General features: G+C 39.3%; 1 protein-coding gene across 1 annotated transcript; it reads right to left on the bottom strand.

The window, feature by feature from the left end:
• Positions 1-2,977: 2,977 nt before the first annotated feature.
• On the bottom strand, positions 2,978-18,100 carry LOC136665598 (leucine-rich repeat transmembrane neuronal protein 4). Its single transcript, XM_066643248.1, is given in 7 exon segments — positions 2,978-3,054; positions 3,201-3,304; positions 4,169-4,408; positions 13,446-13,541; positions 14,666-14,712; positions 14,715-16,255; positions 18,025-18,100. Coding segments are annotated over 7 exon segments (2,181 nt in total).
• Positions 18,101-27,796: the final 9,696 nt, after the last annotated feature.

Raw genomic sequence — 27,796 nt, 5'->3', positions numbered from 1 at the left:
TTGGATGAGATGGAAGGGATTCATGAACAAAGGGAATTTTATGGTCGGGTGACCCCGGGCTGGGGGTCATTAAACCCGGCTTGGCATCCAGATGGATCGCCTCGGTAGTGCCCAACCTTCCCTTTTACGTGTTAGGAGACCAAGACACCCGGGGGTGTAGATGGCTAGCGTGCCATCTTAACCTCGCTGTTTCCAGCGAGGCCCGGTGGTTCGCTTCCAAGTCCCCAGCAAGGGGGAAATCTGAAAGATCCCACTAAGACCGGCGTTGCGCCGGTCCACGCCTCGGGGGGTTTCTCTGGGCCCCGTCAACTCGCGCACGGCCATCAGGGTAAGTTTGACCTAGCTTTGACTCGCGCATGCAGAATTAAAGCCTTTAAAGATCAATGGTTTGGTTTAACAACCGGTGGGCGGCTCCATTACCACTCGAGACCCCCGTGAGCGGGGTGGTGGCCGGCAACCTATGCACCCAAAGGCGGTCCTCCCATAGCCCCGAGTTCCGAGGTCGGCCCGCTCCATCCCCCCCGGAGGGAGACTCACGTTAGCCTACGACGAAAGGTGCGAGGTGTCTGGGGTCCATACCTTTAAGGTACCCACCGGGGGATTTGGCCTTGCTTAAAGACCGAGTGACCCACCATGGCCAGGTCACCGTTAATGATCCTTTTGCAGGTTCCCCTACGGAAACCTTGTTACGAAGGGCAGCGACGGGCGGTGTATACAAAGGGCAGGGACTTAATCGACACGGGCTGGTGACCCGCGACTACTTGGAATTCCTCGTTCAAGGGGAAAAGTTACAATCCCCTATCCCCAGCGGGGAAGGCGTTCATAGGATTGCCCAGGCCTTTCGGCATAGGATGGATGAACACGCTGAACCAGCCAGTGTAACTCACGTGTGGCCCCGGGCGTCTAAGGGCATCACAGACCTGTTATTGCCCTGAATCTCATACGGCTTTGCCTCACCTCGGATCGCTCTAAGAAGTTCGGCCACCGACACCTGACCCCTTGGGCCGCCTGCCCGCACACCTAGCAGGGACCCAGGGAGGGCCGTGTAACTTTTTAAGGCACAGGGTCTCGTCCGTTATCGGATTTAACCAGACAAATCGCTCCACGAACTACCAACGCCCATGCACCACCACCCACAGAATCGAGAAAGAGCCATCAATCTGTCAATCCTTACCGTGTCCGGGCCGGGTGAGTTTCCCCGTGTTGAGTCAAATTAAGCCGCAAGTTCCACTCCTTGTGGTTCCCTTCCGTCAATTCCTTTAAGTTTCAGCTTTGCAACCATACTCCCCCAGAGCCCAAAAACTCGTGGTTTCCCTCACGCTGCCCGGCGGGTCATAGTCGCTAACCTAACGCCGCCAGATCGCGAGTCGGCATAGTTTACGGTCAGAACTACGATGGTACCTGATCGTCTTTGCTCCCTCGACTTTCGTTCTTGATTAATGAAAACATTCTTGGCAAATGCCTTCGCTTTCGTCCATCCCACACCGGTCAACGAATTTCACCTCTGTCAGTGTGGTACGAATGCCCCCGGCCGTCCCTCTTAATCATTGCCCTCGGTCCTTAAAACCCACGAAATAGGACCATGAAAGCCCCGGAGCCCCACTCCGGAACGACCAGCCGTACCGAAAGAGAGACCCCGACGCCCCGCGGAGAGCCCTATTCCATTATTCCTAGCTCAGTCAGCCATGGCACGTGTCGGCCTGCTTTGAGCACTCTGCTTTGTTCAAAGAAAACGCTCCTGACCCTCCGACCCACCATGCACCGCAGTGAAGTACCCAGCTAAGGGCTTCTCCGCGGCCGGCGAGCAGAGGACACCGGTGGTAGGGACCAGGTCTCACAACCCACCCAGAGACAGAGAGTCACCCCCGAAGGAGCTTCCCAGCCATCCGGACAGTCCAGGGGATCCGAGACCAGTCCCCAAATCCAACTATGAGCTTTTTAACTGCAGCAATCTTAGCAGACACTATTGGAGCTGGAATTACCGCGGCTGCTGGCACCAGACTTGCCCTCCAATGGGTTCTCACTCACGGATGTAGATTGAGTTCATTTCGGTTACGCTCCACAGGATCATAGGACCCGCATCGATATTTTTCGTCACTACCTCCCCGTGTCGGGAATGGGTAATTTGCGCACCTGCTGCCTTCCTTGGATGTGGTAGCCATTTCTCAGGCTCCCTCTCCGGAATCGAACCCAGATTCCCCGTTACCCGTGGTCACCACGGTAGGCCCGTAGCCTACCGTCGAAAATTGATAGGGCAGACACTCGAATGATACGTCGCCGCCCCGGAGGGCTTAACGATTGGCCAAAGGTTATCTAGAGTCACCAAAGCGACCCGATCGGAGCCGGGAGGGTTTTTCGGTTCTGATAAATGCACGTATCCGGGGGACAGGGGCCGGGAGAATCTTTCACGCCGACCCCCAGAACCCTTCCAATGCTTCGTTTGCATGTATTAGCTCTGGAATTACCACAATTATACCAAGTAACGTGTGGAGCGATCAAAGGAACCATAACTGATTTAATGAGCCATTCGCAGTTTCACTGTACTAAACCGTGTGTACTTAGACTTGCATGGCTTAATCTTTGAGACAAGCATATGATACTGGCAGGATCAACCAGACCGATCCCCCTGGATCTCAAACCCTGGCTGAGGAAAGAGAGGGGGCGCATGGTGCCAGTGAGAATAATCTCAAGGGACACCAGCGAAGAGGATCGAATGCGACCCCGCTGTGGGGGTCTGCAATCGGCTCCGCAACTTGGAAAGCGTATGATTCTCGCCCGGACGGTGCAGGCTAGGGGACGGGTCCTTCCCTCAAACGGATCCCGACTCTAAGGCACCACCGACGTGGACGTTGAACGGACCTACTGTTGGATCGACCGACGGACTAAGTCCCCCTCGGAACAATTCTGGACAAGCGGACGCCTCTTACGGGCATCCACAAGCCATGGAGGCTGGGAGCACAAGGCGGGGAGGATTGTTCTAAGCACGGTATTTCGGCTTAGAAGCCAGCCCCTGGTGCTCCGCGTATACCGAGCTCAAACGGTCGTAAAGGACGCCTGTTAAGGGAAGAGAATGGAACAGAATCCCGGCCCCCTCAAAGCACGAGGAGGTCGGCATAGGTTTACGGTTCGCCCCCGGAGCCTACGGAAGTCTGCGTTTAAGAAGACGAATGGTCGATCCGTAGGCTCAACCTTAAAGGTACCCGGTCGAGGCGGACCGAGTGGGAACCACTCGGATCTATGACAGTGACCCCACTGACAGGCCCCACGGACCTTGGGGACCACTCCCCATCGCTCTGCCCGGCACCTGGGTTGGAAACCGGGACTAATTTCGTCAGTAATATGCTATTCGTCTCAATGATCTTACTGGTCCATACGCCCGGACGGGTGACATCGAACGCGACCGAGAAAGAGAAACGCCCCATAATTACTTTATATTTTTCATTTAAAAACGTCTTCCATTCAGGCTCATTGTCATAAAAAAACAAACCCCTAATTTTATTGAGGTTCATATTCCTTTAAATAACTGTCTGTCCTTGAACAAAGCTCATAATTTTTACCATTACAAATTTCTTTCCCTATTAATTTCTAAATCTCTCATTCTTCATCACATTTCCCCTCTTTCTTTAAACACTCTTTCTCTCTGACACTCTCTGGGCATAGGTGTCCTTTCCCCCCTTTCTCTAAACACACCCACATAAAATTTATGGCTCTTTTACAGAGCAAGGGAGAGACCAGTTCTCCCCGCACACTGATCACTCCCCCATTTACTCCTTTTTTTTTCCCAAAAAAAATCATTTCAGCTGACACACACACATAGTTATAGACTAAGGGACAAAGTTATAAGATGGGAAAAGGGAGGGGGTGAACCACACACACTCACACTGACACACACACATACACAGCAAGACACTCCTTTATTCTTAACTCACTAAGCACACACACACATACGCATCATCCAACATCCCCCAAACAGCGCTTACACACACACCCATCACTTTCAGGGCACGGGCACATGCTGGAGCTGTAGAGGGTTTAGGGGGTTTGACGGGCACACCCATCAGATCCCTCAGAGGTGCACCCTTGTTAGCCCCATCTCCGTTGTCCTGAGGTTGGAGGCTAACAGCCCCTACCCTTAAACCCCCCACCCCCAAAAAAAAATTCCCCGGACCTGAGGGGGTAATCCACCATCGAGGGGGTGACTCCAGCAGGTTTTTTACGCCGGTTCTGTTGATTCACGCTGGAGCAGTCACTTGACTCGAGAATTGACTCCTCTCGAAGGCACTCCTCTGTGGCGTGTATCTGCCGGAGCCGGCTACTCCATTCCACAGCCCTATTACACCGATTATCTGTGCTAGCTGCGTCCTTGTATTGGTCGAACATTCTGTCAGGCTCGAGGGGTGCGGACTGACTGAGGGCGGACGCACTCGCTAAAACACAGTACTTTTATTAAAGGAAAAATAACGAAACAAAGAGACTTTTAACAGAAGGAAAACAGGCTAAACTGGACACTAGGAAATATACAGGGCAAACCGGACAGACAGACAACAAAGCGAAACAACGACAAAGGAAATGAAACGACGACGGGGGAAACTTCGGAGACAGACAGATAACATGACAGACTTGACATATAACAAAGGTGAAATGTTCGACAAACAGGAAGTGAGGGAAGGGGACTTAAATACACGAACAGACGAGACACACCTGAAACAGATAACGAGGGTGACGGACAAGGAGGCGGAACAAAGGCAGAGACAAAAACAATACCAAACAGAGCCATATGCTGAGAGAGCACATGGCGGGGAAGACAGACCAGACAGGACGAGGGCATGACACCAATACAAGCCAATCATTTTAATATAAATATTAAAAGCAAGAAATATCAAGCAATAAATTATTAAAAATGAACCAATGCAACCATGCAGATTTCAGTTTAAGTCACTACGCCTTCTGGCCACAGTGGTAGAATCTGACCTCCTCTGCAGAGATGGGGTGAATGGGTGGATCAATACACAATATCAATAATTCCGATCCTTGCATTAAAATTTTAGTATTGATTCTAAAATATAGATAGAATGTGTTTATTTATTTTGTAAGATAGATATATCTTAGCTGTCTATTGTGTAAGTGTAACTAATTACAAATGTAATTAATTATTCAGACTTTACCTATTGTCACCACCTGGCCCAGTGTTGTCTGTTTTCCTCACCATGTGCTCATCTAGCACATGGCCCTGTTAGTTGTTGTTCCTGTCTCCGCCCTAGCCCCACCTTAGTCCTGCCTCTGTCTTGTTATTGTCTTCAGGTGTTCCTCATTTGTCTTGCGCTGATATACCCCTGTAGTTTGAGAGCTCCTTTGTCTGGTGTTGTGTGCATAGATATGTGTTTCATGGCCTTTCTGTTCACACGTGTCTACCTCGGTTCATGGCTCTTCCCTGTCCGTTCTTGTTTAGCTCTGTTTAGTTAGTTTTGTCTTTATTACCTGTGTTTATTTTGATTCTGTCTGTGTTAAATAAAATTCCTTGCGTTTACGTCCGTCTCCTCATAGTATTAGGTGTTTAATCATTCCTTAGCTAATGCTTAATATTTTGCTTAAGTAACAAAGCATTAACTTAATAGTTCCTCATAAATTACTCTTCATTACTTATAATAATTTTGATAGTGTAATAATTTAGTACACACTCAAAAAATGAAGAATGGCCATTATTTTTTTTTAAGAAATTAAGTTGATATGAATTAATATAAACCATTTGTAAAATGTACTTAAAATATTTGCATTAAATGAACATTTATCCTAATAGTTAATGAAACATAAATCAATAAACCCAAATGAAAGAAACTGAATTAAGTTTATCCACGTCTCTTGGGATATTATTTCTGTGATATTACTAGATGCATGTGTATGTGAACACCTGAGTGACATAGGAGCCTGTGAATGCAGCTGAGACAGAGCTTCAGAGCCTGAGGGGTTTCAGTCAAATGACAAAGAGGAATACGAAAACAAAATGTATCCGTTTGAAGATGGGTAAGTGTATTTTACAAACAAACTTTGTTTTATAATATCTCCGTAATAGCGAACTTAGTGTGTGGCTAAATGCTCCTCGTGCATAATGCTTGATATTAATACGTGATACAATAGCCATGAACTTTGACAAAAATCTGTCGCTTAGTAATGTTTACTCGACATTGTTAAAGTTTATATTTTAACCGATAGTACTATTTACACCACATTGTTATAGTTTATATTTTAACTGTTAGTAATGTTTACTCCAAAATGTTAAAGTTTATAGTTTAAACCTTAGTAATGTTTACACCACATTGTGAAAGTTTATAGGTTAACCATTATTAATGTTTACTCCACATTGTGAAAGTTAATAGTTTAGTAAAGTGTGACTTTTGCACGTCACAATTTTCAGATAGTTATTTATAATTTTGAAGAACATGTATCATTTTTTCTACTTCATAATTATGTGCTACTTTGTGTTGGTCTATCACTTGAAATCTCATTAAAATACATTTTGGTTTGTGGTTGTAAGGTGACAAAATGTGAACAAGTTCAAGGGGCATGAATACATTTGCAAGCCACTGTATAGTGCAACATTAGATTTGTGTGAGAGAGAAAAAGACAGAGTGTGTGTCAAAACCCCGTCTTTCAGGTGTGCATTCCTCTTAAGTGTGTGTAGGAGAAAGGGAGTGAGAACCTATTTTAACTGACTTAATTATTAATCTGACTTAATGATTAATGACTTAATGACTTTACCTATTGTGGCAATTATTTCTTTAATCACTACTTAGCTAATGCTTGGTAACTTAAGTATAAATAACCAAGCATTAACTTAATAGTTCCCCATAAATTACTTTTTATTACCTGTAATAATTTTGAAAATGTAATAATTTTGTATTCAATTGTGGACTAGGTTGTATTCTGGTAACTATATATTTAAGATTTTCTCAGGTAATTATTAACAAAGAAAAAATAAATTAATTGTTATTGTCTTAGTTCATAGATGATGGTGTGACTATGGAGTTTTTGAAGTTAACATGCAGTGTAAAACACAATGTGAGTAAAGGCCTCTAGCGTGTCACTCTGATCCATATGTTGATAGTATTCAGCTCCATCTTTCAGAAATTGGTTGTGAAGGACACACCTGGTGGTAACTGTCCATTCGTTTCATTTTTCAGCCACAATTCTGATGAGAATTTCTTGTAGACTGGGATTTTTTGCCACTGCTAGTAGACCTGTATGACTGTATGCTTCAATGTACCTGTAAATTCAGTTACTTAATTCACACTGTGGTCTTTAACATGCCCAAATACAATCACTCCTTTCCACCAATCAATAACATTTGCTTTGTGACCCATTTTCCACAACAATCAAACAAGAGCCTCCAGTTAATAAACAGTGTTCATAAAATACAAAACATTTGCTGTCTTTTTCATGTTTGCCAAGCTCAATAACTTAATAGCAGTAGGGTTGAAGTTGTCTGACAGTCTGGCAAGATATATATATATATATATATATATATATATATATATATATATATATACATACATATTGAAACACCATAAAGGACCACAAAATGAAAAAGATTTTGTAATTAATTACAGACAATAAAGAAATAATTTAAGATTTAATTTATTTTAATAATAAAAAAGTAAACATACAATTTAAAAATATACACTTTTATTCATGTTCTCCAATGTGTTACATTCAGCAAAGTATCAGTGATTTTCATAACAAAAGCTCATGGATCATTCATCATGTAGCAAATGACACACCTGAAGGGGGAAACAGTTTTTTACAACAGAACATTCAATGGAATAGCTAGGATGGGTTTGATTTTATTATTCATTTTGCACTGCTGGACAGGTCAGATCATCAGAGAAAGAGAGACAGAAAGAATGAAGTAAATAAGTACAGGTGACAGTTAATGTGATTTGAAGACTGTTGCAACAATAAAGATGATGAAGAACATGATGCCTATATTTGAGGAAAACATTCTGCTATTAAACATCAAATTAAATGTCACCAAATACACACAGATACAGCAGTATTATGAGATAATCATATCTCCATTCGGCACATCAAAATACCTAAAGAGCCTATTAGTGATCTGTTTTCTAAGATCTCTGTATCATAGCAACTATGAATAAAAACGAGGAAGACACTCAAATACAGAAAAATCAGAGATGATATGCTGCAAGTTATGTTTGGAACATGTGCCAATATATGTGTCATGATTTATCTCTGAATTTATCTTACAAAATGACAAACATAAATAAATAAATAAATAAATAAGATAATTGTGAAAGCCAAGTCCTCAGAGAAAAACATGATGATCCAAGAAATTTCTTTTGTCTTTTGTGCCCTTATGAAAATATAGGGCTTGGGGTGGAACAGTGCAGTTATCATGGCAAAATAATATATCTAAAATATAATTTTGGATGTGAAGGGCACAGAATAAAATAACACACTCTGGAGCTCACACCAAGCACTGCATGATGCATAAGAGAGATGAAAGAGGATCCAGTCTTTTCCAGTCCAGATAATTTACATATACATAGCATTGAATAATACATAGCAATGTTTAATTTGAACGCTACCTACATATGGATTTTGTTACACATTCATAAGCATTAACTAACACATTTAAAAAAAAAAAAAACATAAAACTTTTTATATTTTCCCAGCCAATGCTTCATAGCAAAATAAATAAATATAAAAAAGAACCTGACTTTAATGACATAATGTTTTTTAAAGTAATTCAAATTTGTTAAATTACACTGCTATTCCTACGTGTTGGTGCTTATTAAGTAGCGCCCTAATTATGAATATTATATACTATTTTAAGTCCTTCTCTCTTGTTTTCTTGACTCACAAATTTTTTGACAGTGTGTATGTGTGTGTGTGTGTAAATAAATAAGATCATTACAGTGAAAAGGGATGGTGGTTTAAACCTTTTCAAGCCTCTCCTTGTGCCAGTTCAGTATTTGTCCAGTATATTTTGGTATTTTCATCTAATAACTAGTTTTACCTAGAATAGTTAATACTTCATCATATTATATCAGCTGTGCTGTAGATTTAACAAACCCATACCTTCAAGAAGAATATCTGGAAACAAACTTTGCTCTTCACACTAGCACACAACACATCTACTACTTTTTTTTAGAAAAAAATAAAATAAAATTTTACTGTTTAGATGGTTCCACAGTTCTTGTACTTTAAATCATTTTATAAAAGCACTCTTACTGTGTAGATTTTTTTAAACAATCTTAGGTCCCTAAAACTTTTTCACAATCAGTAGATAAGGTGTGTTAGTGTTTGTTGTGCTTTTATAAGTGGTTCAGACACAGCAGTGCTGTTTGAGTGTTTAACCTAATGTCAACTCTGTCAAAAATAATGAGCATTTAAAGAACTTTGCACGTGAAAAAGACATTGTTTGTGAGGGGAAAAAAAAGACTAGGTAAGCCTAGATTAGCCAGACTGCCATTAGCCATATAGCCATTGTCACAGAGATGTTTCTGGCAATTCAAAATCTGGAAAGCCCAAAATACATACAGCTACAGTAAAGCATGTGAAGTAGCACATGAAGTTTTAATGGGCCTGTGCACAGTTATATATCGATTTATAAACACAAAATAGTAATGCCACAAAATGTCTCTGCACCACTTCCCTTCAGGCCAAAACATAAACTCACACACCCAACACGAGTGGGTCGTGTAGAAATTGCAGGATGGGCGATATGAGTCAGAAGAAATTAGCATTTTTATGCCTTTATTAATGTCTTTCTGTTTTGCTAATAAAGCTTCCTCAATAAAAAGCACCTATGCTAAATGGATTCATTAATAGCTCTTAAACATACTAAAAGGACATTAGATAGGAGACCACAAAAATCTAGATTGCCTGGAACCAAAATATGCTTTTTTTTTTCAGGCAGGCGAGTCAGAGAAGGTGGGACTCTTTTCAGCCTTCGTTAAGGTGCCTGTTGGAATATAAAATATAAATACTGCCCTCCGATTCACCGTCAGAGTCTGGATTATAAAGTTCTAAGCTTGAGGTCAGTAAAGAGAGCACAACAGATAATGACAGCTAATTGCAGTTGTGAAAGGGCTTGTATATATCTGTTAGGGAAACACTTCCTGTTAGGGAGTGTCTGAGAGTTAGTTAACGTTAATATTAGCTGTTTTCAGATTGTGAGAGAGTACTCTAAACATGCAGCAAGTTAACATTAGTCTCTGGCTGTGTCCCAAACTGCTGCACTGAATAGTATGAAAATATATATTCCACCCTTGGCAGTGCTTGTAAAGTTCCATAGTGTAAAGTTCCATAGTGTGTTGTTTGGGACACAGTCTCACTCTCTAACATTAATGTTAATCAAATCTTGTTCCACATCATTATAAATGCAGTATTTTACTGCCTTATATACATAGGAGTCAGCTAATATCTATCTAATATTTTGGATATGGGGTAAGCTTTGACTCAGCAAATATGCCCCCCGGCAATATCAAATTCACTCCTATGCCCTTACACCTGCCTTTGCTCATTTTTCCACAGACTGAAAAGTGAGAAACTGAAGCACAATTGAATTAGCAGGCCAGTTTTCTGTATTTTTGCATTTTTGAACATTGATGTTAATGTTGTATCTGGTGTTATAATTTTAAGCTACTGATTTAAAGATAGAAGTTGATGTTACTTTAATAAAATAGAAAATTGTAAACTTGCATGTGTATTTTATTACTATTTTTTGGGGGTGATATGCTACACGTGGAGCGTGGACACGTGGGCGATATGGTACACGTGGAGCATCTGAGGTGATGTTAATTTTGAGAACCACTGCTATAGCCAAAAATAGGTCGCAGTAAAACACAGAACATGACTTTAGAGTTGCTAAACAAATTACTGTATAAATAGATAAAATGATGTGCTTTCATTTTAAGCTAGAGACTCACCTTGTCTCAAGTCACAGTATCAGAGGATGAGGGGTCTGTTGCTGCATCACTTTCTGAGAGAGTTTCTGAAACTAAGTGCCATGCGTTTCACAAATTAGCTTTGCTACAAATTTTACAGCATATCCTTACAAATTTATGAGATTGAGCCTAAATTAGGCTATTAGCCTAATTATTTTATTGCCCAATAAAATATATAAATATGAATTTATTTTTTTAATAGTATACTATTGCCATGGTGTGGTAGGCTATACAAACAATTATTTAGAGTTTACTGCATATTACAGGTAAGGCATCATGTTTTGCATTTTATAACCATGAGTTCAGTTAATGTAGGTTATTTGCTTTCACATTTGGGCTCACCTTTGTTGGGAAAGAAGTTTGTTAGCCGTTGATTTCCTAATATAGTTTTCTTTCTTGTTTGTGTGTCTCTCCTACCTTTTTGCATTTTTGAAAACCGAATTTAGCTTTCTTGGGCATCATCTTCCATAGCATGGATACAATATGCACTGCCGCTTCAGCAGAATGAATGCAAAGTTAAATACGCCGAGTTAAAAAGCCTGGTGAAGGCAGACTAAAACATTTTGTGCAAGGCTGAGGGTGCCTGTCCTCTATACACTATATGTAGGCTAGAACACAATTCAATCCAATTTCAATCAAAATCAATCAAATTATTTACCCAAAACATTACATTTACCATTTATTTTGATCTTTAAATTATATTAATATTTAAAGGAAAATAAAATTCCAGATTCCTCAAGGGCCTTCCCCCCTCTTGGGGCCCAGGTAACTCAGTCCCACTTTTCACCCCACTGTGATGCCCCTGCTCACCTGAAATAAGACAAACAGAGCAGTCCTCCTCTCCCTGTGTTCCTACTCAGGCATGCGTGTTTCAACATTAGGAGTCACTCAGTCAGACTGAGCAGTCCTCTTCTCTCTGTGTTCCTACTCGTGCATATCAGAATTAGGAGTCAGCCAGTCAGTCAGTAAGGGAAAATGTATCTAGCTATATTAGGGTCAAAAGTTTTGTTCATTTGAAAGAAAAATCTGAAACTGAAAGTTCAAATCTTGAGATTGAATTTTGAGAAATACAAAATGTATTCAAAATAAGTGTAGTATGATTTTTTTTCAGTTTAAATAGGATTTTGATTCAATTATTTTATTTTTTGAATAAATGATTTATTTTCAATTTCACTTTACTACATATTTTGATATTTGAATATTTTTGATATTTGATATTTTATGTTTTTAGATTCAAATCTTTAGTATCCTTTTTTTGGTCACAGATGTTATTTACACTTTCATATTTTGTATTGAAAAATAAGACTTCAAATATCAAAATATTAAGGAAAGTGAAAATTGAAAATAAATTATGTATATTTTAAATTTTTTTTAAAATTATGTATAAAATATGTAAAAATTCAATTTAAACTTTATATGCTATATATATATATATATATATATATATATATATGTGTGTGTGTGTGTGTGTGTGTGTGTGTGTGTGTGTGTTATTAATAGAACAAATTTCTTCTCTCAGTTCAGATAAACACACATGTAAGTACAGTGTCATTTAAATCTCGTGTTTTCTTTCCAAACTATTGTATTGCCAAAAGTATTCACTCCCCCATCCAAATTATTTAATTCTGGTTTTCCCATCAGTCACTTCCATGACCACATGTGTAATAAAACCAAACACAGCCATGCAGACTGCTTCTACAAACATTTGTGAAAGAATGGGTCGCTCTCATGAGCTCAGTAAATTCCAGCGTAGCACTGTGATAGGATGCCACCTATGCCACAAGTCCAGTCTTGCAATTTTCTTGCTATTAAATATTCCACAGTTATCTGCCAGTGGTATTATATAAAAGTGGAAGTGACTATGTCACATAAAATGAGCGGGGTCAGTGGATGCCGAGGTGCATAGTACGCAGAGGTCACCAGCTTTCTCCAGAGTCAGTCGCTACAGACATTGAATCTATCTTCATGTGGCTTTCAGATTAGCTCAATAACAGTGTTTAGAGAGATTCATGAAATAGGTTTCCATGGCCAAGCAGCTGTATCCTAGCATGGAACAGTGGAGACATGTTCTCTGGAGTGACAAATCACAATTCTCCGTCTGAGTTTGGTGAACCATCAAACTCATCAAACTCAGCCAGGAGAACAGTACTTATCTGATTGTATTGTGCCAAGTGTAAATTATGGTGGAGTGGGGATTATGTTTGTGGGGTTGTTTTTCAGGAGTGTGGCTCAGCCAAATAGCTGTGAAAAAAACTCTTAATAATTTAGAATACCAAGAGTTTTAGGAACATTTCATGCTCCCAGTTTTGGGGGAATAGTTTGGGGGAATGACCAGTTATTCAGTCTAGACATGAATGAATAAGTTTGGTGTAGAAGAATTTGACTGGCCTGCACAAATTACTGACCTAAACAGAACAACTTTGGTATGAATTAGAGCAGAGACTGCAAGCCAGGCCTTTTGGTCCAACACCAGTGTCTGACCTCACAAATTCGCTTCCAGAAAAATGGTTAAAAATTCCCATATCATAGTCCTGAACCTTGTGACAAGCCTTCCCACAGTGGTTGAAACTGTTAAACCTGCAAAGGGTGGGGCAACACCCTATGGAGTAAGAATGTGATGTCAATAAATTTCATATGCATGCAAAGGCATACAAGCCAATACTTTCGGATATATATATATATATATATATATATATATATATATGTGTGTGTGTGTGTGTGTGTGTGTGTGCGCAAACTATGTTTTAGAATGATTAATAAATCTCCTCTGTCCCTTAGAAAATATCCGTGTAATATTATGATGTCCTCGTATGTAGTCTTCATACAAAATGTTACTAATAGAAAAGATGAATTATTGAAACTATAGGATGTGTTCATGACGTTTGCTATAACATTTGTAGCGTAATAGGAACTGTGTTTTTTTATGTATAATTCAATACTTAAGTTTCAGTGTTTATCTGTGCATAGGTTGAGAACCTGTCAAACACAGTTAAATTACATGCCATACAAGCTTTTTATGACTTCATATTCATTATGCTGTTGGGAAAAATACACAAAACCATACTAATTGAGATGTAGAAAGTGATCAAATGTAAGGGTTAGTGGACCTTTTAATTAGCTATATTCTATCAACTACAGATAAGCACAAAACATAGCACATTTCAGTGCTTTCAATAGTCCACATCCTGCCTCAGATATAAAAATGAAGTAAACATTAATTGTTGAACTACAGTAATACATTTTTCATTATATTTTTAAAATTCTCTCTCTCTCTCTCTCTCTCTCTCTCTCGCTCTTCTCTAAACAAGCAATTCTCATTTTTCCTGAGGCAATTTCTGTTGATATTAAAATATTATCAAAACCACATTCAGGATAAGGAAGGACCACTGCATGGAGACTTGATCCAGTATGAAGCATCCAATTTTTTAAGTTTGATTGTTTGCTGAGAGCTATGTTTGTTTCAGCTGATAGAAGGCCCTCAATCTAATATTGACATTTCACTCAATACTGAGCCATGGTGCAAGGTTTTGGATAACAATACCTGAGATCAACAAACAAACAGAAAAAGAATCCCTGAATTACAAGCCTGAAATTCTATGACTCAAATTGCCATGCACTGACACGTTTCCTACCCTTTAAGCAGGTATATTTAGTGGGGACAATGGGGACACAGTTTTGTCTCACATTGAAAAGACATTTACCTCTTGTAGCCCACAGTGGAAATGGATTTTAGGAGGTGATGGATCATACCTCACATTCTCTGGATCCAGATATGGTATAGGTGCAGGATCCTGTCCCATTGACTAGTACATCCATGGTCTCAGAGTTTGTAGGTTTGTAGTTTACATAATACTCCTGCAGTGGTGAGCTGAAGGTTTGTTCGGCCTCTTGCAGCTTTTTCCGACTCTTTCTCACCATAGAACGCTGCTGTAGCTGCTTCATGCTACTTGGGTATCGCTTCCAGGAAACATAGATTACTAGTAGAATCATTGCCACTGATAAGAAGAGTGCCACACTGCCTGCAAATATCTTGTGGAAGGAAACATGTTCATAGTCAAGTTCGGGAAGTGGTGGAGTAACAACAATTGGAGAGGGAATAATCAGGATGTCGGGTGTACTAGCCTTGTCCACACGGAACATTGTAGGAAGGGGCACATGTCCAGAATTTAATGGGGAAACAAAAATAGTGGAAACTAGGATATATGGAGTTGGAGTAGCCTTGCAGAAACCAAAAATGTCCATAGCATCCATAACTTCCATGCCCTGAACATCTTTTGGTCCTGCACAAATCATTGTTGCCTCCTTGTTCCCACTGAAATTCGTCAGCCAGGCAACAAGAGGACAGAGGCTGTGACTACAGTTCCAAATGTTTCCTGCTAAACTGACAGCAGTTAGAGAGATCCAGGCTGCTACAGCCTCCTGAGACACATTGCTGAGCTTATTGGAGTCAAGGTTAAGGGTCTGCAAATTGGGTAGACAATGGAAAATATTGGCATCCAACACCTGCAGGTCATTTCCAGAGAGATCCAGCTTTTGCAAAGAGGTCCAGGTCCATGTAATACCCTGCGTTACAGACTTTACCCGATTCCATTGCAAATACAGAGCTCGAAGGTTGGTCAGACGAGGGAAATGAGAGAAATTAATCTTTGAGAACTGGTTATGTTCCAAATGTAGCTCAGTCAGCTTAAGCAGCCCTGCGAATGCATTGCGAGTTAGACTCCTCAGTCGATTGTAGCCCAGATCAAGGAATTCAAGATTTCGACAATCCTGGAACACCCTCATAGGAACTATCTTAAGAGAATTTGATCTTATGTGGAGACTTAACAGTTTGCGCAATCCTTGAAATTGGTTTGACTGCAACACCTGGAGCTTGTTGTAAGAGAGGTCCAAGTTTCTCAAGTTTGGAATGATATGGAAAGTACTATTTTCCAGCTGTGTAATCTTGTTTGAACTAAGGATCAACTCCTTTAATCTGCGCACACCCTGGAATGCTTGACTGTCTACCACATTAATGTAGTTGTGGTCCAGATACAGCCATACAAGTTGACTAAGACTGGCAAATTGACCAGCTCTGAGGCTACCCAAGCTGTTGTAGCGAAGAGAGAGACCCTGGCATCCAATGGAAACATTCTTTGGCACATCGCGAAAGGCATTTGACTCACAGTAAACAATTTTGCCATCACAGCGGCAGCTCCGGGGGCATGGAGGCTCTCGGACTCTGCTAGGGGAAGCTATAAGCCAGGCTTGCACCAGCATTGGGATCATGAGCCAACGACCTCTTGCCAGATATCCTAAAGAAACAGAAGAGAAAGAGGGAAAAACCAAGGCTTTTTTCAATTTTAAATTCAAATCAAAAATCAAATTTATTTATTTATATAGCGCTTTTCACAACTGATGTTGTCACAAAGCAGCTTCACAGAATTCACAGAATTTTAAATGTGCTCAGGCAAATAAATTACCCTGGATTCCTCGATTCAGGAAACTGTCAAGATAATTACATTTTACACATTTCAAAATGTACAAATTATTCTCAATGTCTAACAGTGTGAATGTTAATTATTCATTCATTCATTCATTGTCTGAAACCGCTTATCCAGTTCTGGGTTGCAGTGGGTCAAGAGCCTACCTGGAATTACTGGGAGCAAGGCGAGAACACATCCTGGAGGGGGTGCCAGTTCTTCACAGGGCAAATGATATTCATTGATTGCTAAAACTTTTATCAACATTTACACCAAAGGTGGAAGTGACTCCAGTGAGCTTCAATATGCATAATGTCATATAGTCAGTTAGGTTCTTCTAAGAAATCCTTACTGATGTTTAGCTGATCGTTTTCCTGTAACATTTTGAAGCAATTATTGTGTTTATAAATAATTCAATGAAAACTAGACCAGAGGTGGATAGAGTAGCCAAAAATTGTACTCAAGTAAGAATATTGTTACTTTAGAATAATATAACTCTAAAAGTAAAAATTAGTCACCCAATTTATTACTTGAGTAAAAGTAAAAAGTACTAAGTGAAAAAAAAAAACACTGAACTATTGAGTAACTGCTGAGTAACATCTTTATTTAATCTTTATTAAAGCAGGACATCAAATAATACACCTGAATGCACAAAAATATAAAACAGCAATGAACAAATTCAGAGCCAGAGAATATCTCTCAAAGAACTACAACATTCATTCATTCATTATCTGTAGCCACTTATTCAGTTCAGGGTTGCGCTGGGTCCAGAGCCTACATGGAATCATTGGGCGCAAGGCGGGAATACACCCTGGAGGGGGCGCCAGTCCTTCACAGGGCAAAACACACACTCATACATTCACTCACACCTATGGACACTTTTGAGTCGCCAATCCACCTACCAATGTATGTTTTTTGGACCGTGGGAGGAAACCAGATCACCTGGAGGAAACCCATGCAAACACAAAGAGAACACACCAAACTCCTCACAGACAGTAACCAGGAGCTGGATTCAAACCCACAACCTCCAGGTCCCTGAAGCAGTGTGACTGTGACACTCCCTGCTGTGCCACCATGCCACACAACTAAAACAATAAAAATTAAATCTATACAAAATAACATAAATTAAATCCAGCCACAATAACTTAACAAAACAATGGGCTCAAAAGGTAGAGGTTACAACAAAAAAGGACAAGAAGAAAAAGGCACTCTGTACATAAGTTTATGTAAACCAAACTGTGTGTGTGTAGTTCTGTGTATTCAGATGTTCACTAGCAAAACGGGCTCAATAGGCAGAGATTACAAAGAATAACAAAACGAAGAACAAGGCAGTCTGCACAGTGTGTGTGTGTGTGTGTGTGTTTGTGCGCATATATATATATATATATATATATATATATATATATATATATATATATATATATATATATATATCAGAGGCAATTATTGCTGTAGGACTGCAAGGGAAGCTCAGCTTCCCCTAAAATGTCAAAAAATAAGTCATCAAATATATTCTGTTGTGTGTACATGTCATTGAATAAATATGCACTACAACGCACTCAACGTTTGTTAAGAATCAGCTTCTTATCACTGGTCTTTACCAGTGATAAGAAGCTGATTCTGAACAAAAGTTGAGCGCGTTGTAGTGCATATTGTGCGGCTTTCCCGCAGCTTCATGGTCCTTTAAACAATGTTTCTGTTCTGAGTTGAACCAGACTTTCTCAATCCTCTTTGTTAAAAACGACTAGTGACCAGTGGCGGATGCTGGTCTTTCAAGGAGGGGAAGCTCAATTTCAGCCTACATCATAAAATGTGTCGGTTTATTTATACGTAAATTCTACCCTCCATTCCTTTTCAAGGAAATGATATGTGACCCTGTCGTACCAACAAGGTGTCTTTTCCAGGGACTTGACTAGTGTCCTCTCAATGGCCAGCAGAGCTAGGCTCCTTAAACGGCCTTGGCCCATGTGAAGTGTGTCCGCTGGACAGAAACTGCGATAGAAGTCAGAAAGAGTGATAGAAGTCAGTCTCCCAACACAAGCAGCTACAAAAAAACCACCAGAAATAGCAGTTAATTTAAAAATAACTTAGCAGTTAATTTTTCTACATAGACCACTGAAATCATGTCGTCATTTTGTATTTGGCGCAATGTTGTTATGTTCATATTGGGCACTTTAAGTGGCAGACTTTAATGGTGTTTTCAAAGACATCTATCATGTTCTGTGGTGGATAAATTAATATGTGTCGCTATACGTTTTGTTCTTTGGAAATTTTTTTCCTGTACATCACTGCGTCCTCTGAATTACAAGATATGTAAGTAAGCTACTTCAAACTAAAGCGGTGTATAGGCAGTCATATCACTTTGTGGTTTGTTATCTTTTTAAGAATGATACACTTTCAGTCAATTTGCAGAGCTTATCAAAGCTTTATCATGTTTCAGTGACTATTAGATGAAAAATACTGCATCAAAGCTTTCCTTCAATACCAGCTTCTGCTGGTGACAGGTTTCAGAAATGTAAACTGGGTATTGATGGTCAGTGGTTGAAAGGCTGCTCAGTAATGATGAACTGAAAATATATATTAATGTATATCATGTATACATTTCACTTTCCAATTAAAAACATGTATCTAAGTTTACTAAATTATTTGAATACAAAAGTTGTCCCTCACACTGAAAATTTCATGATGAAAGAACCAATAGAGCTGCTCCAGGATTACTTTTTACATAAAATTGTTTTGCATTGACTTTCATTGAAAGTTAAGTAGGTGTTTTTACTCTTCCTGTAAAGTTAATGTTTTGGGAGATAAATGGTTTTAATTGGACAGTGATGATATCAACCCATGGTTGAGGAGCTTTTTTTTTTTTTTTTTAATAATGTAGATTTATGGTAGTAATATAAATAAACTACTGTATATTTGTCAAAACTTTTCTAGTTGAATGCAGAAAAGGCTCTGCAATTAAAGGTCTTGTTGCAGCTGGACTACATTTCAGTTATGCCAATGCAGGTCTTCAGAAAAAAGTGAATGTGTGAAGACACCGTATCTTAGAACCACAGGCATGTTTTGTGTAAATTTATTCAAGATCATTATTGGTTATTATATGTAAGGATTTTGTACATCACACCTTATTTAGTCCTAATGGAATCAATTGTCTTTCCCGTATACTAGACACATAAACTAAAATAATGCATAACAAGTTTGGCCTGTATTTTGTTTACAGCACAGCCAGAGCAGCAACAGTGCAGCATAGCCCAGAGAAAAAGCAGGAGTAGATGCAGCAGCACAGCCCAGAGACCAGTGTAGCAGCACAGACCAGAGCCATACCAGTAGCACAGCCCAGAAACCAGTGTAGTAGCACAGACCAGAGCCATAGCAGGAGCACATACCAGGGCCATAGCAGGAGCACAGACCAGAGACCAGTGCAGCAGCAGAGACCAGAGCAGCAGCAGCAGCACAGCCCAGAGACCAGTGCAGCAGAAACACAGCCCAGAGACCAGAGCAGCAGCACAGCCCACAGATCAGAGCAGCAGCAGCAATACACCTCAGAGCCAGAGCTCACAGTACAAATTTGGTAGTTTTTTTAATGTGAGTCACTTTTTTGTGCCTAAATCACAGATATCATAGTCATTGATTCAGTTGTTTAATTTGAATACGTAATGCTCTTGTTGAAATGGATTTGCAGTGTTCATTCTTGGAAGGAATCTGATGTTTAGATGCATAAACAAAGCTCTTTAGGTTTTCAAAAGGGACTCAGATAAGGTAAACTTGCCAGGACTTGATGCATTTTCTAAAGAAATATTCACAGCCACATGTTTGTCCCTTTAAAAATTGAGCTTCAGTAACCTGCACATTTGTGCCCCCAGACATCCATTTTTTTCCAAGGATGAAATTTATGATGTAATGTCAACATCAATAAATATTCTACATTCAGAATCTAAGTAAATGATGAATCAGAGACTAATCAGTAATGTGATTACGTCATTATATAAGCACTGTAATATTTCTAATGTTATAGGCACATAATTAACAGCAGCAAACATCCACTTTTCTGAGTTCTCATTGATAAACTTAATGTAAGTTTTGTTTCACATCCGTGTTGTGTGTTTGTATTTGTGTTCAGGCTGCTGCTATTAGTGAAGTGGAGAAAGAAACTGAGTGAAGAGTCATGGGGATTTACACGATTCAAAGTAATGGTAATGAAGATGATGCTAAGCCACAGGACTTTGTCATTATTATAGAGGACATTTAGGTGCTCAACATTTTTGCATTCATAATTGTTTTTGAACTCATTTATTCCCTTGATCCCTGTGTTCCTGACAATTTGAATATACATTTGACTTGGTCCTGGAAATCCTGATTAATTTGAATGCATGCAATGAACACAAATTTTGCACATGTTGTCAGAGTTCAGTCTTTATGCTCATCTTGTTTTTGGAAATGATAATTGGGTACATGTTGATATTTAAAATAGTATTTGAGTTAGTATTTGAGGAGGATATATTAGTATTAGTATAATAAAACCAATTATATGATGGAGGTATATAATTCTATTGCCTAATTTTCTTGTCATGAATGTCTGAGAACCTGCTGTTTTGGATTTTAGTTAGTCTACAGTTGTTTATTTAAAAGCAATACAGTTCTTGACAACATTTGTGCATAAACTGTTAACTCTGAACCAATGATGTTAAAGAATTAACAAAATGTATTTTCTTTCATTTGAATTAGTACATAATACTTTATCTGCTTAATTTAGTGTTTGAGTCAATTTATAATTTCTGATCAACACATTAGAAATTGATTTCAATCTAATTGTGTTCATCTGTTGAGTTAGGATGAATGTGAAGGTAATATGTGAAAGTTTTCTGGGTGTTGCTGTACATTAACACTATTTCTCTGCAGACCTTGCAGCATTATCATTTTATTGAAAGTGTTTAATCATAATAATTCAGGAAAAATCTGTAAAATAATGGTATTTCTCTGTATATACAAGTAATGTCATCACTTGTAATGGGACGGCTATCTACAGGGGAGACTCTGATAATAGTCCCGTAAAGTTTACCAAGAGGAAAGATTCAAGTGCAGATAAGTGTGCTTTGCACACTGTGGGAATTGAACCAGGGTCATTTGGGTGCAAGGGCAGTGAGTGTACCGGTGTACTATGTAGGAGATAGTGGTGATTGTGACAATACGTTTTGAACCAAGAGAGGAAACAAACTCCAAAAATAATGTAAAAAATTCTTATTTGGGAACGAAAATTGAAGGGAACAAACTGACAAACAGATGACAAAAGATGAAGACGTAAAGAAAATACTCAAACACAAAAACCTGCAAGTAACAATTGTGAGAGAAGCAGCTAACAAACCCATTATGCCATCAGGAACCTTACAGCTGCTGTAACAACAGAAGAGGGGAAGAAGAGGTGATGCGTTTCACCAATAAAGGTGAAAGCAATTTTTTTTTTAAATGACAAAAAAGAAAGCAACGCAGTGAGACCAAAGTCCCAACAGGAAAACTCTCTCCAGACTGCTGGTGAAACGAGAGAAAAAGAGGCCCGTGAGTTGATTCAGCCCAAAGGGTAGCAAGTTCAAAGGGAACCTGAAAGACTCATTTTGGAGAAAAAACACCAAATTACCAGCGTGATCTGGTTTAGCACAAACTCAAGACTCTGTACTGAGAGAGCAGCGCAGAGGTCTTATGAAGTGTCAGCACCAACTGTTCTCACTTTGGCTGATTACTAGGAATCCTGGAGCGTGGTCTACCTCTGGAGGTGGAATGAGCACCGTGCAGGCGGTCCCTTACATCACTTTATTCAAAGTGCTGAATTGTAATAATTAAAAAAAAATCTGTTAAATAAAAGTATTTCTCTGTAAAACATTTAGTGTTGTCACTTAATTGAAAGTGCATTGTCATAATAATTCAGGAAAAATCTGTAAAATAAAGGTATTTCTTTGCAGAACTTTTAGTGCCATCACTATATTGAAAGTGTTTTTTCATAATAATTCAGGAATAATCTCTGAAATAAAGGTATTTCTTTGTGGAACTTGAAGTGACATCACTATATTGAAAGTGATTTATCGTAATAATTCAGGAAAAATCTGTAAAATAACACTATTTATCTATATAAATTGTATTGGAATTTTTTTGTAAATGTATTGTTTTTCCACTGAATTTAAATTAGGATATTTGACTTTAATTGTATGGGTTTTTGTTTGGCAGACATTGCTGCCAGTCATTTGAACGTTTTTTTTTTTTTTTTATGATAATTTTTTTACAGTGAGACCTCTCTCTCCTCAGCCACTGCTTCCAGCTCCTCCAGGGGTATACTGAAGCGTTCCTAGGCCAGTCGAGACATGTAGTGTCTCCAGTGTGTTCTTGGTCTGCCCCCTGGGCCTCCTCCCCATTGGACATGCCCAGAACACCTCAACAGGAAGGCGTCCAGGAGGCATCCGGACCAGATGCCCAAACCTCAACTGGCTCCTCTCGACATGGAGAGCTCCTAACCCTGTCTCTAAGGGACAGTCCAGACACCCTGTGGAGAAAACTCATTTCAGTTGCTTGTACCCGCATTCTCATTCTTTTGGACACTACCCAAATCTCGTGACCATAGGTGAGGGTTGGGATGTAGATTGAACGGTAAATCAAAAGCTTTGCTTTTCTGCACAGCTCTCTCTTCACCACAACGGACTGGTACAGAGCCCACATTACTGCTGACGCTGCACCGATCTGCCTGTCAATCTCCTCCACTCCATCTTTCCCTCACTCGTGAACAAGACCCCAAGGTATTTAAACTCCTCCACTTGAGGCAGGATCTCACTTCCAACCTGGAGAGAGCACTCCACCCTTTTCCGACCATGGACTCGGAATTGGAGGTGCTGATCCTCATCCCTACCGCTTCACACTTGCAGTCTTTCATGGATAAGGAAGCCTAGCAAGGTAAACAAGAGGAAAGAAACAAATTGGTTGATAATTAATTGTTTTTAGGGTATATTATGGCTGATTTAAGACATGGGTCAAACCCGACCAATTAACATAAGAGATAATAACAGAAAGCTAACACAGGAGGAAGGTTAAAATTACTCAATGGTCTGTTCATCCAAGAATATGTTTTATGTTAGACAATCAATAATTATTTTAAACCAACATAAAGGGTTGTTGTTAATTTTGTTAAATCAATATGACTTTGTTTTAAAGATTAAAAAGATTAAAGATTAGTCAGTTAAACCACTGTTGTATAAACTGATAAACTGGAATACCTGATAAAGCTACTATATATTGTGACATATCCCTTTTTTTACATCTTGAAGCTGATGTCTTATTTAAATAACATTTTGAGCATCCCTTTTTGATCAACACTGGGGAAAAAAATGTCTGCCTATGTGACAAAATCTTTTTTTGTAACAATACAGTCTGCATTTATTAACAATATGCATATTAACAAACATTGTCCTTAAAAGCACTGCATCAAAACATCAAGAAAATGCATATACAGCAACACAAAGTCCGATTGGTAAAATTTTAACAAGCAAAACAATAAAGCTTTTCCATTGTCAACACAACATAACCACAAAGCATCACTCTTAAGATTAAAACAGAAAACTAAAAGTTAAAGGACTATTTGGAAATTAATAATGCAATGTTGGAAATTAATAAATGCCCTATAAAAGTGTGTAATTGCTCTCAAACTACTTCTTGCTTCCCATCATTACATTATTCAATTAGGAGAATTCATGAATTAGTCCTCAAAGATAAAAAAATACTGTGCCAGGTCAAATATAAGAAATAGTTCAAATTAAACAGGCACATGCATGCAAGTGCTTCATATTCACAAAATCAACAAGTTGATTCTGGGTTGTCTCCAGAGCCACTTTGATCCTGAATACGTACAAGAAAAAAAAGAGAACTAGGAAGAAAATGTAGCTGTCTTCAAAACTGTGGAAAAAAGGACATTTTAAAGATTAGACATTTATAAACATTAGAAAGGACAGATCTGAAGCCAATCTTCTCTTCAGTGATTCACTTCCCAAAAAGTTAATTCAAAGTCTGTTTTTAAGGACCTGGTCTTTCTTAGATAGTGTCTGCCGTCCAGCTCCATGATAATCTTCTGAAGCAATCTATACTTCATAAGGATTGTTTTGGTTTAATGCATACATTAGGCCAAACAACATGGCAGCAACGCTATCTAATTCCTGAAACACCACTTGACCATTGAGTACAATCCCAATATCATCTGGTTTATCCGAATTTTAGTGTTTAATAATGTTTATTCTCACTGTTGTCTCCTTAATGGATACTTGGCTGTGAGTTTCCTCTTCTACCTGCAGAATGCACATTCACAAAAAGAACCCAAATTAGACTATAAAATTGTGCATACAGTTAATAGTGCACTGAATATATGTATTCAGAAATGTCATAGAAAAATTAAAGATGAAAACATTCCTATTCTTTCTTATGCTTTAAGCTCCTGTAGTATTTACACAATATGTAGGTCAGTGAATGTTTATGAATTCACATATTTTGTTGGATCTTTTAAATGCCATTCTATAACATAGTCCTATAATCCTATGTTATTCAGTATTATAACTCTGTTATAAGTATTTAGTTATTGTAGAAACACTTATAAGGATGTGTTGATTCAAATTCACAGCCCTTTTGGATGCTGTAATTTCCGGTGCTCTTAAATAATATTTTGCTATTCAGAGGGATGTTTATATTTAGAATGTTTAGTCCAAATATCAGATACACCTCACAAACAGTTTAATCAAAAATGTAACCTTAGATCAGCGTATCTCAAAGTGTGGAGTGTGCCCTAGGTATTGCAGTAGGTGCGCAAGGAATTGGAAGAAATTAGCGTTTAGTCTTTATTAATGCCTTTCTGATTTGCCAATAAACTTACTCAGTAAAAAGCACCCACTCACAATGGATTAATTAAACATGTTAAAAGGATATTTCATAGGATACCAGAAAAATGTAGCATGTATATAACTGTTAGGAGGATATGAGAGTTAGTGAAAGTTAATTTTGAAAGTTGAAAGTTAATATTAGCTGTGTTCAGGTTTGAGAAAGCATTCTCTGCCCCAGACTTAACTGAGCTTTTAAGATTAGCAAATTGTAGTTTCAGCAATTTAGCATCAGTGTAAATAGGAGACATCAAAATTTGTGCTAATTTAAGCCGTATCTACCCTTTGTCTCGCCACATTCACTCACCTACTCTCCGTTATTCCAGTCGTCACGTCTTCAAGGTAGCGATATGTAACCACTTAAAACTTTGTCTTTTTTATTATTGCTACCACTGTATTTCTTTTTCATTTTTAATAATGCTACATGTAGTTTTTTACTAATTTGAGAGTTTTGTAAACATATATCAGTGCAAAAAGGGTGACTTTCGGGGTGGACTGTATTAATTGCTTTTCCATTATTTTAAATGGGGAAAATTGACTTAAGAAACGAGCTTTTCCACTTACGAACCGGGTCACGGAACGGACCAAGTTCGTAGGTAGAGCTTCCACTGTGTGTGTGTATATATATATATATATATATATATATATATATATATATATATATATATATATATATATATATAATGTATGTGTACATGTATATGCATGCATATACATGTATGTGTGTGTGTGTGTGTGTATATATATTATGGCAAGCCAAACAGGAAATATATAATGAACTTTGATATATATAGAATGAACGGCGATATATATATAGAAAGAAAACTGATATATATATCAGAGCATCCTCGCCCGGACGCTCAGTTTCTGCCTGATGATTGGATGATCTGTCTGAGGCTGAATCCCTTTTTGATTGACAGCGAAATGAGTGACTCAGCGATCCTTTGGTGTAAATATCCGTGGGAGCATTCAATTTTCATTCTGTTCTGAGTTGAACCGGAGACTTTCTTAAACCTCTTAGCGGCATTTTCTTTGTTAAAAACGACTAGCGACAAATCGAGCTTCAATTTCTGGTGGAGTTTTTTTGTAGCTGCTTGTGTTTGGAGACTGACTTCTATCACTCTTTCTGACTTCTATAGCAGTTTCTGTCCAGCAGGTGCTGCTGAGCCCCCCCACCGTCACAAAGCACTCACAGGCAGACACACTTCACATGGGCCAAGGGCATTTAAGCAGCCTAGCTCTGCTAGCCATTGAGAGTACACTAGTCAAGTCCCTGGAAAAGGCACCTTGTTGGTATGACAGGGTCACAGATCATTTTCTTTAAAAGGAACGGAGGGTAGAATTTACGTATAAATAAACCGACACATTTTATGATGTAGGCCGAAATTTAGCTTCCCCTCCTTGAAAGACCAGCATCCGCCACTGGGTGTAGGGCCTCCTTTTGCGGCCATTACAGCATCAATTTGTCTTGGGAATGACATATACAAGTCCTGCACAGTGGTCAGAGGGATTTTAAGCCATTCTTCTTGCAGTATAGTGGCCAGGTCACTACGTGATGCTGGTGGAGGAGAACGTTTCCTGACTCGCTCCTCCAAAACACCCCAAAGTGGCTCAATAATATTTAGATCTGGTGACTGGGCAGGCCATGGGAGATGTTCAACTTCACTTTCATGTTCATCAAACCAATCTTTCACCAGTCTTGCTGTGTGTATTGGTGTATTGTCCTCCTGATACACGGCACCGCCTTCAGGATACAATGTTGGAACCAATGGATGCACATGGTCCTGCAGAATGGTTCGGAAGTCCTTGGCAGTGATGCGCCCATGTAGCACAACTATTGGGCCAAGGGAATGCCATGATATGGCAGCCCAAACCATCACTGATCCACCCCCAAGCTTCACTCTGGGCATGCAACAGTCTGTGTGGTACGTTTCTTTGGGGCTTCTCCACACCGTAACTCTCCCGGATGTGCAGAACACAAGAAAGGGGGCCTCATCAGAGAAAAATACATGTTTCACATTGTCCACAGCCCAAGATTTGCGCTCCTTGCACCACTGAAACCGACGTTTGGCATTGGCATGAGTGACCAAAGGTTTGGCTATAGCAGCCCGGCCATGTATATTGACCCCGTGGAGCTCCCGACAGACAGTTCTGGTGGAAACAGGAGAGTTGAGGTGCACATTTAATTCTGCCGTGATTTGGGCAGCCGTGGTTTTATGTTTTTTGGATACAATCCGGGTTAGCACCTGAACATCCCTTTCAGACAGCTTCCTCTTGCATCCACAGTTAATCCTGTTAGATGTGTTTCGTCCTTCTTGGTGGTATGCTGACATTACCCTGGATACCGTGGCTCTTGATACATCACAAAGACTTGCTGTCTTAGTCCCAGATGCGCCAGCAAGCCGTGCACCAATAATTTGTCCTCTTTTGAACTCTGGTATGTCACCCATAATGTTGTGTGCATTGCAATATTTCA

This window comes from Hoplias malabaricus, chromosome 14 (assembly GCF_029633855.1).
Source record: "Hoplias malabaricus isolate fHopMal1 chromosome 14, fHopMal1.hap1, whole genome shotgun sequence".
Taxonomy (NCBI): domain Eukaryota; kingdom Metazoa; phylum Chordata; class Actinopteri; order Characiformes; family Erythrinidae; genus Hoplias; species Hoplias malabaricus.
Note: the sequence above shows the minus strand (reverse complement) of the source record. Positions and strands in the feature narration are given on the sequence as shown.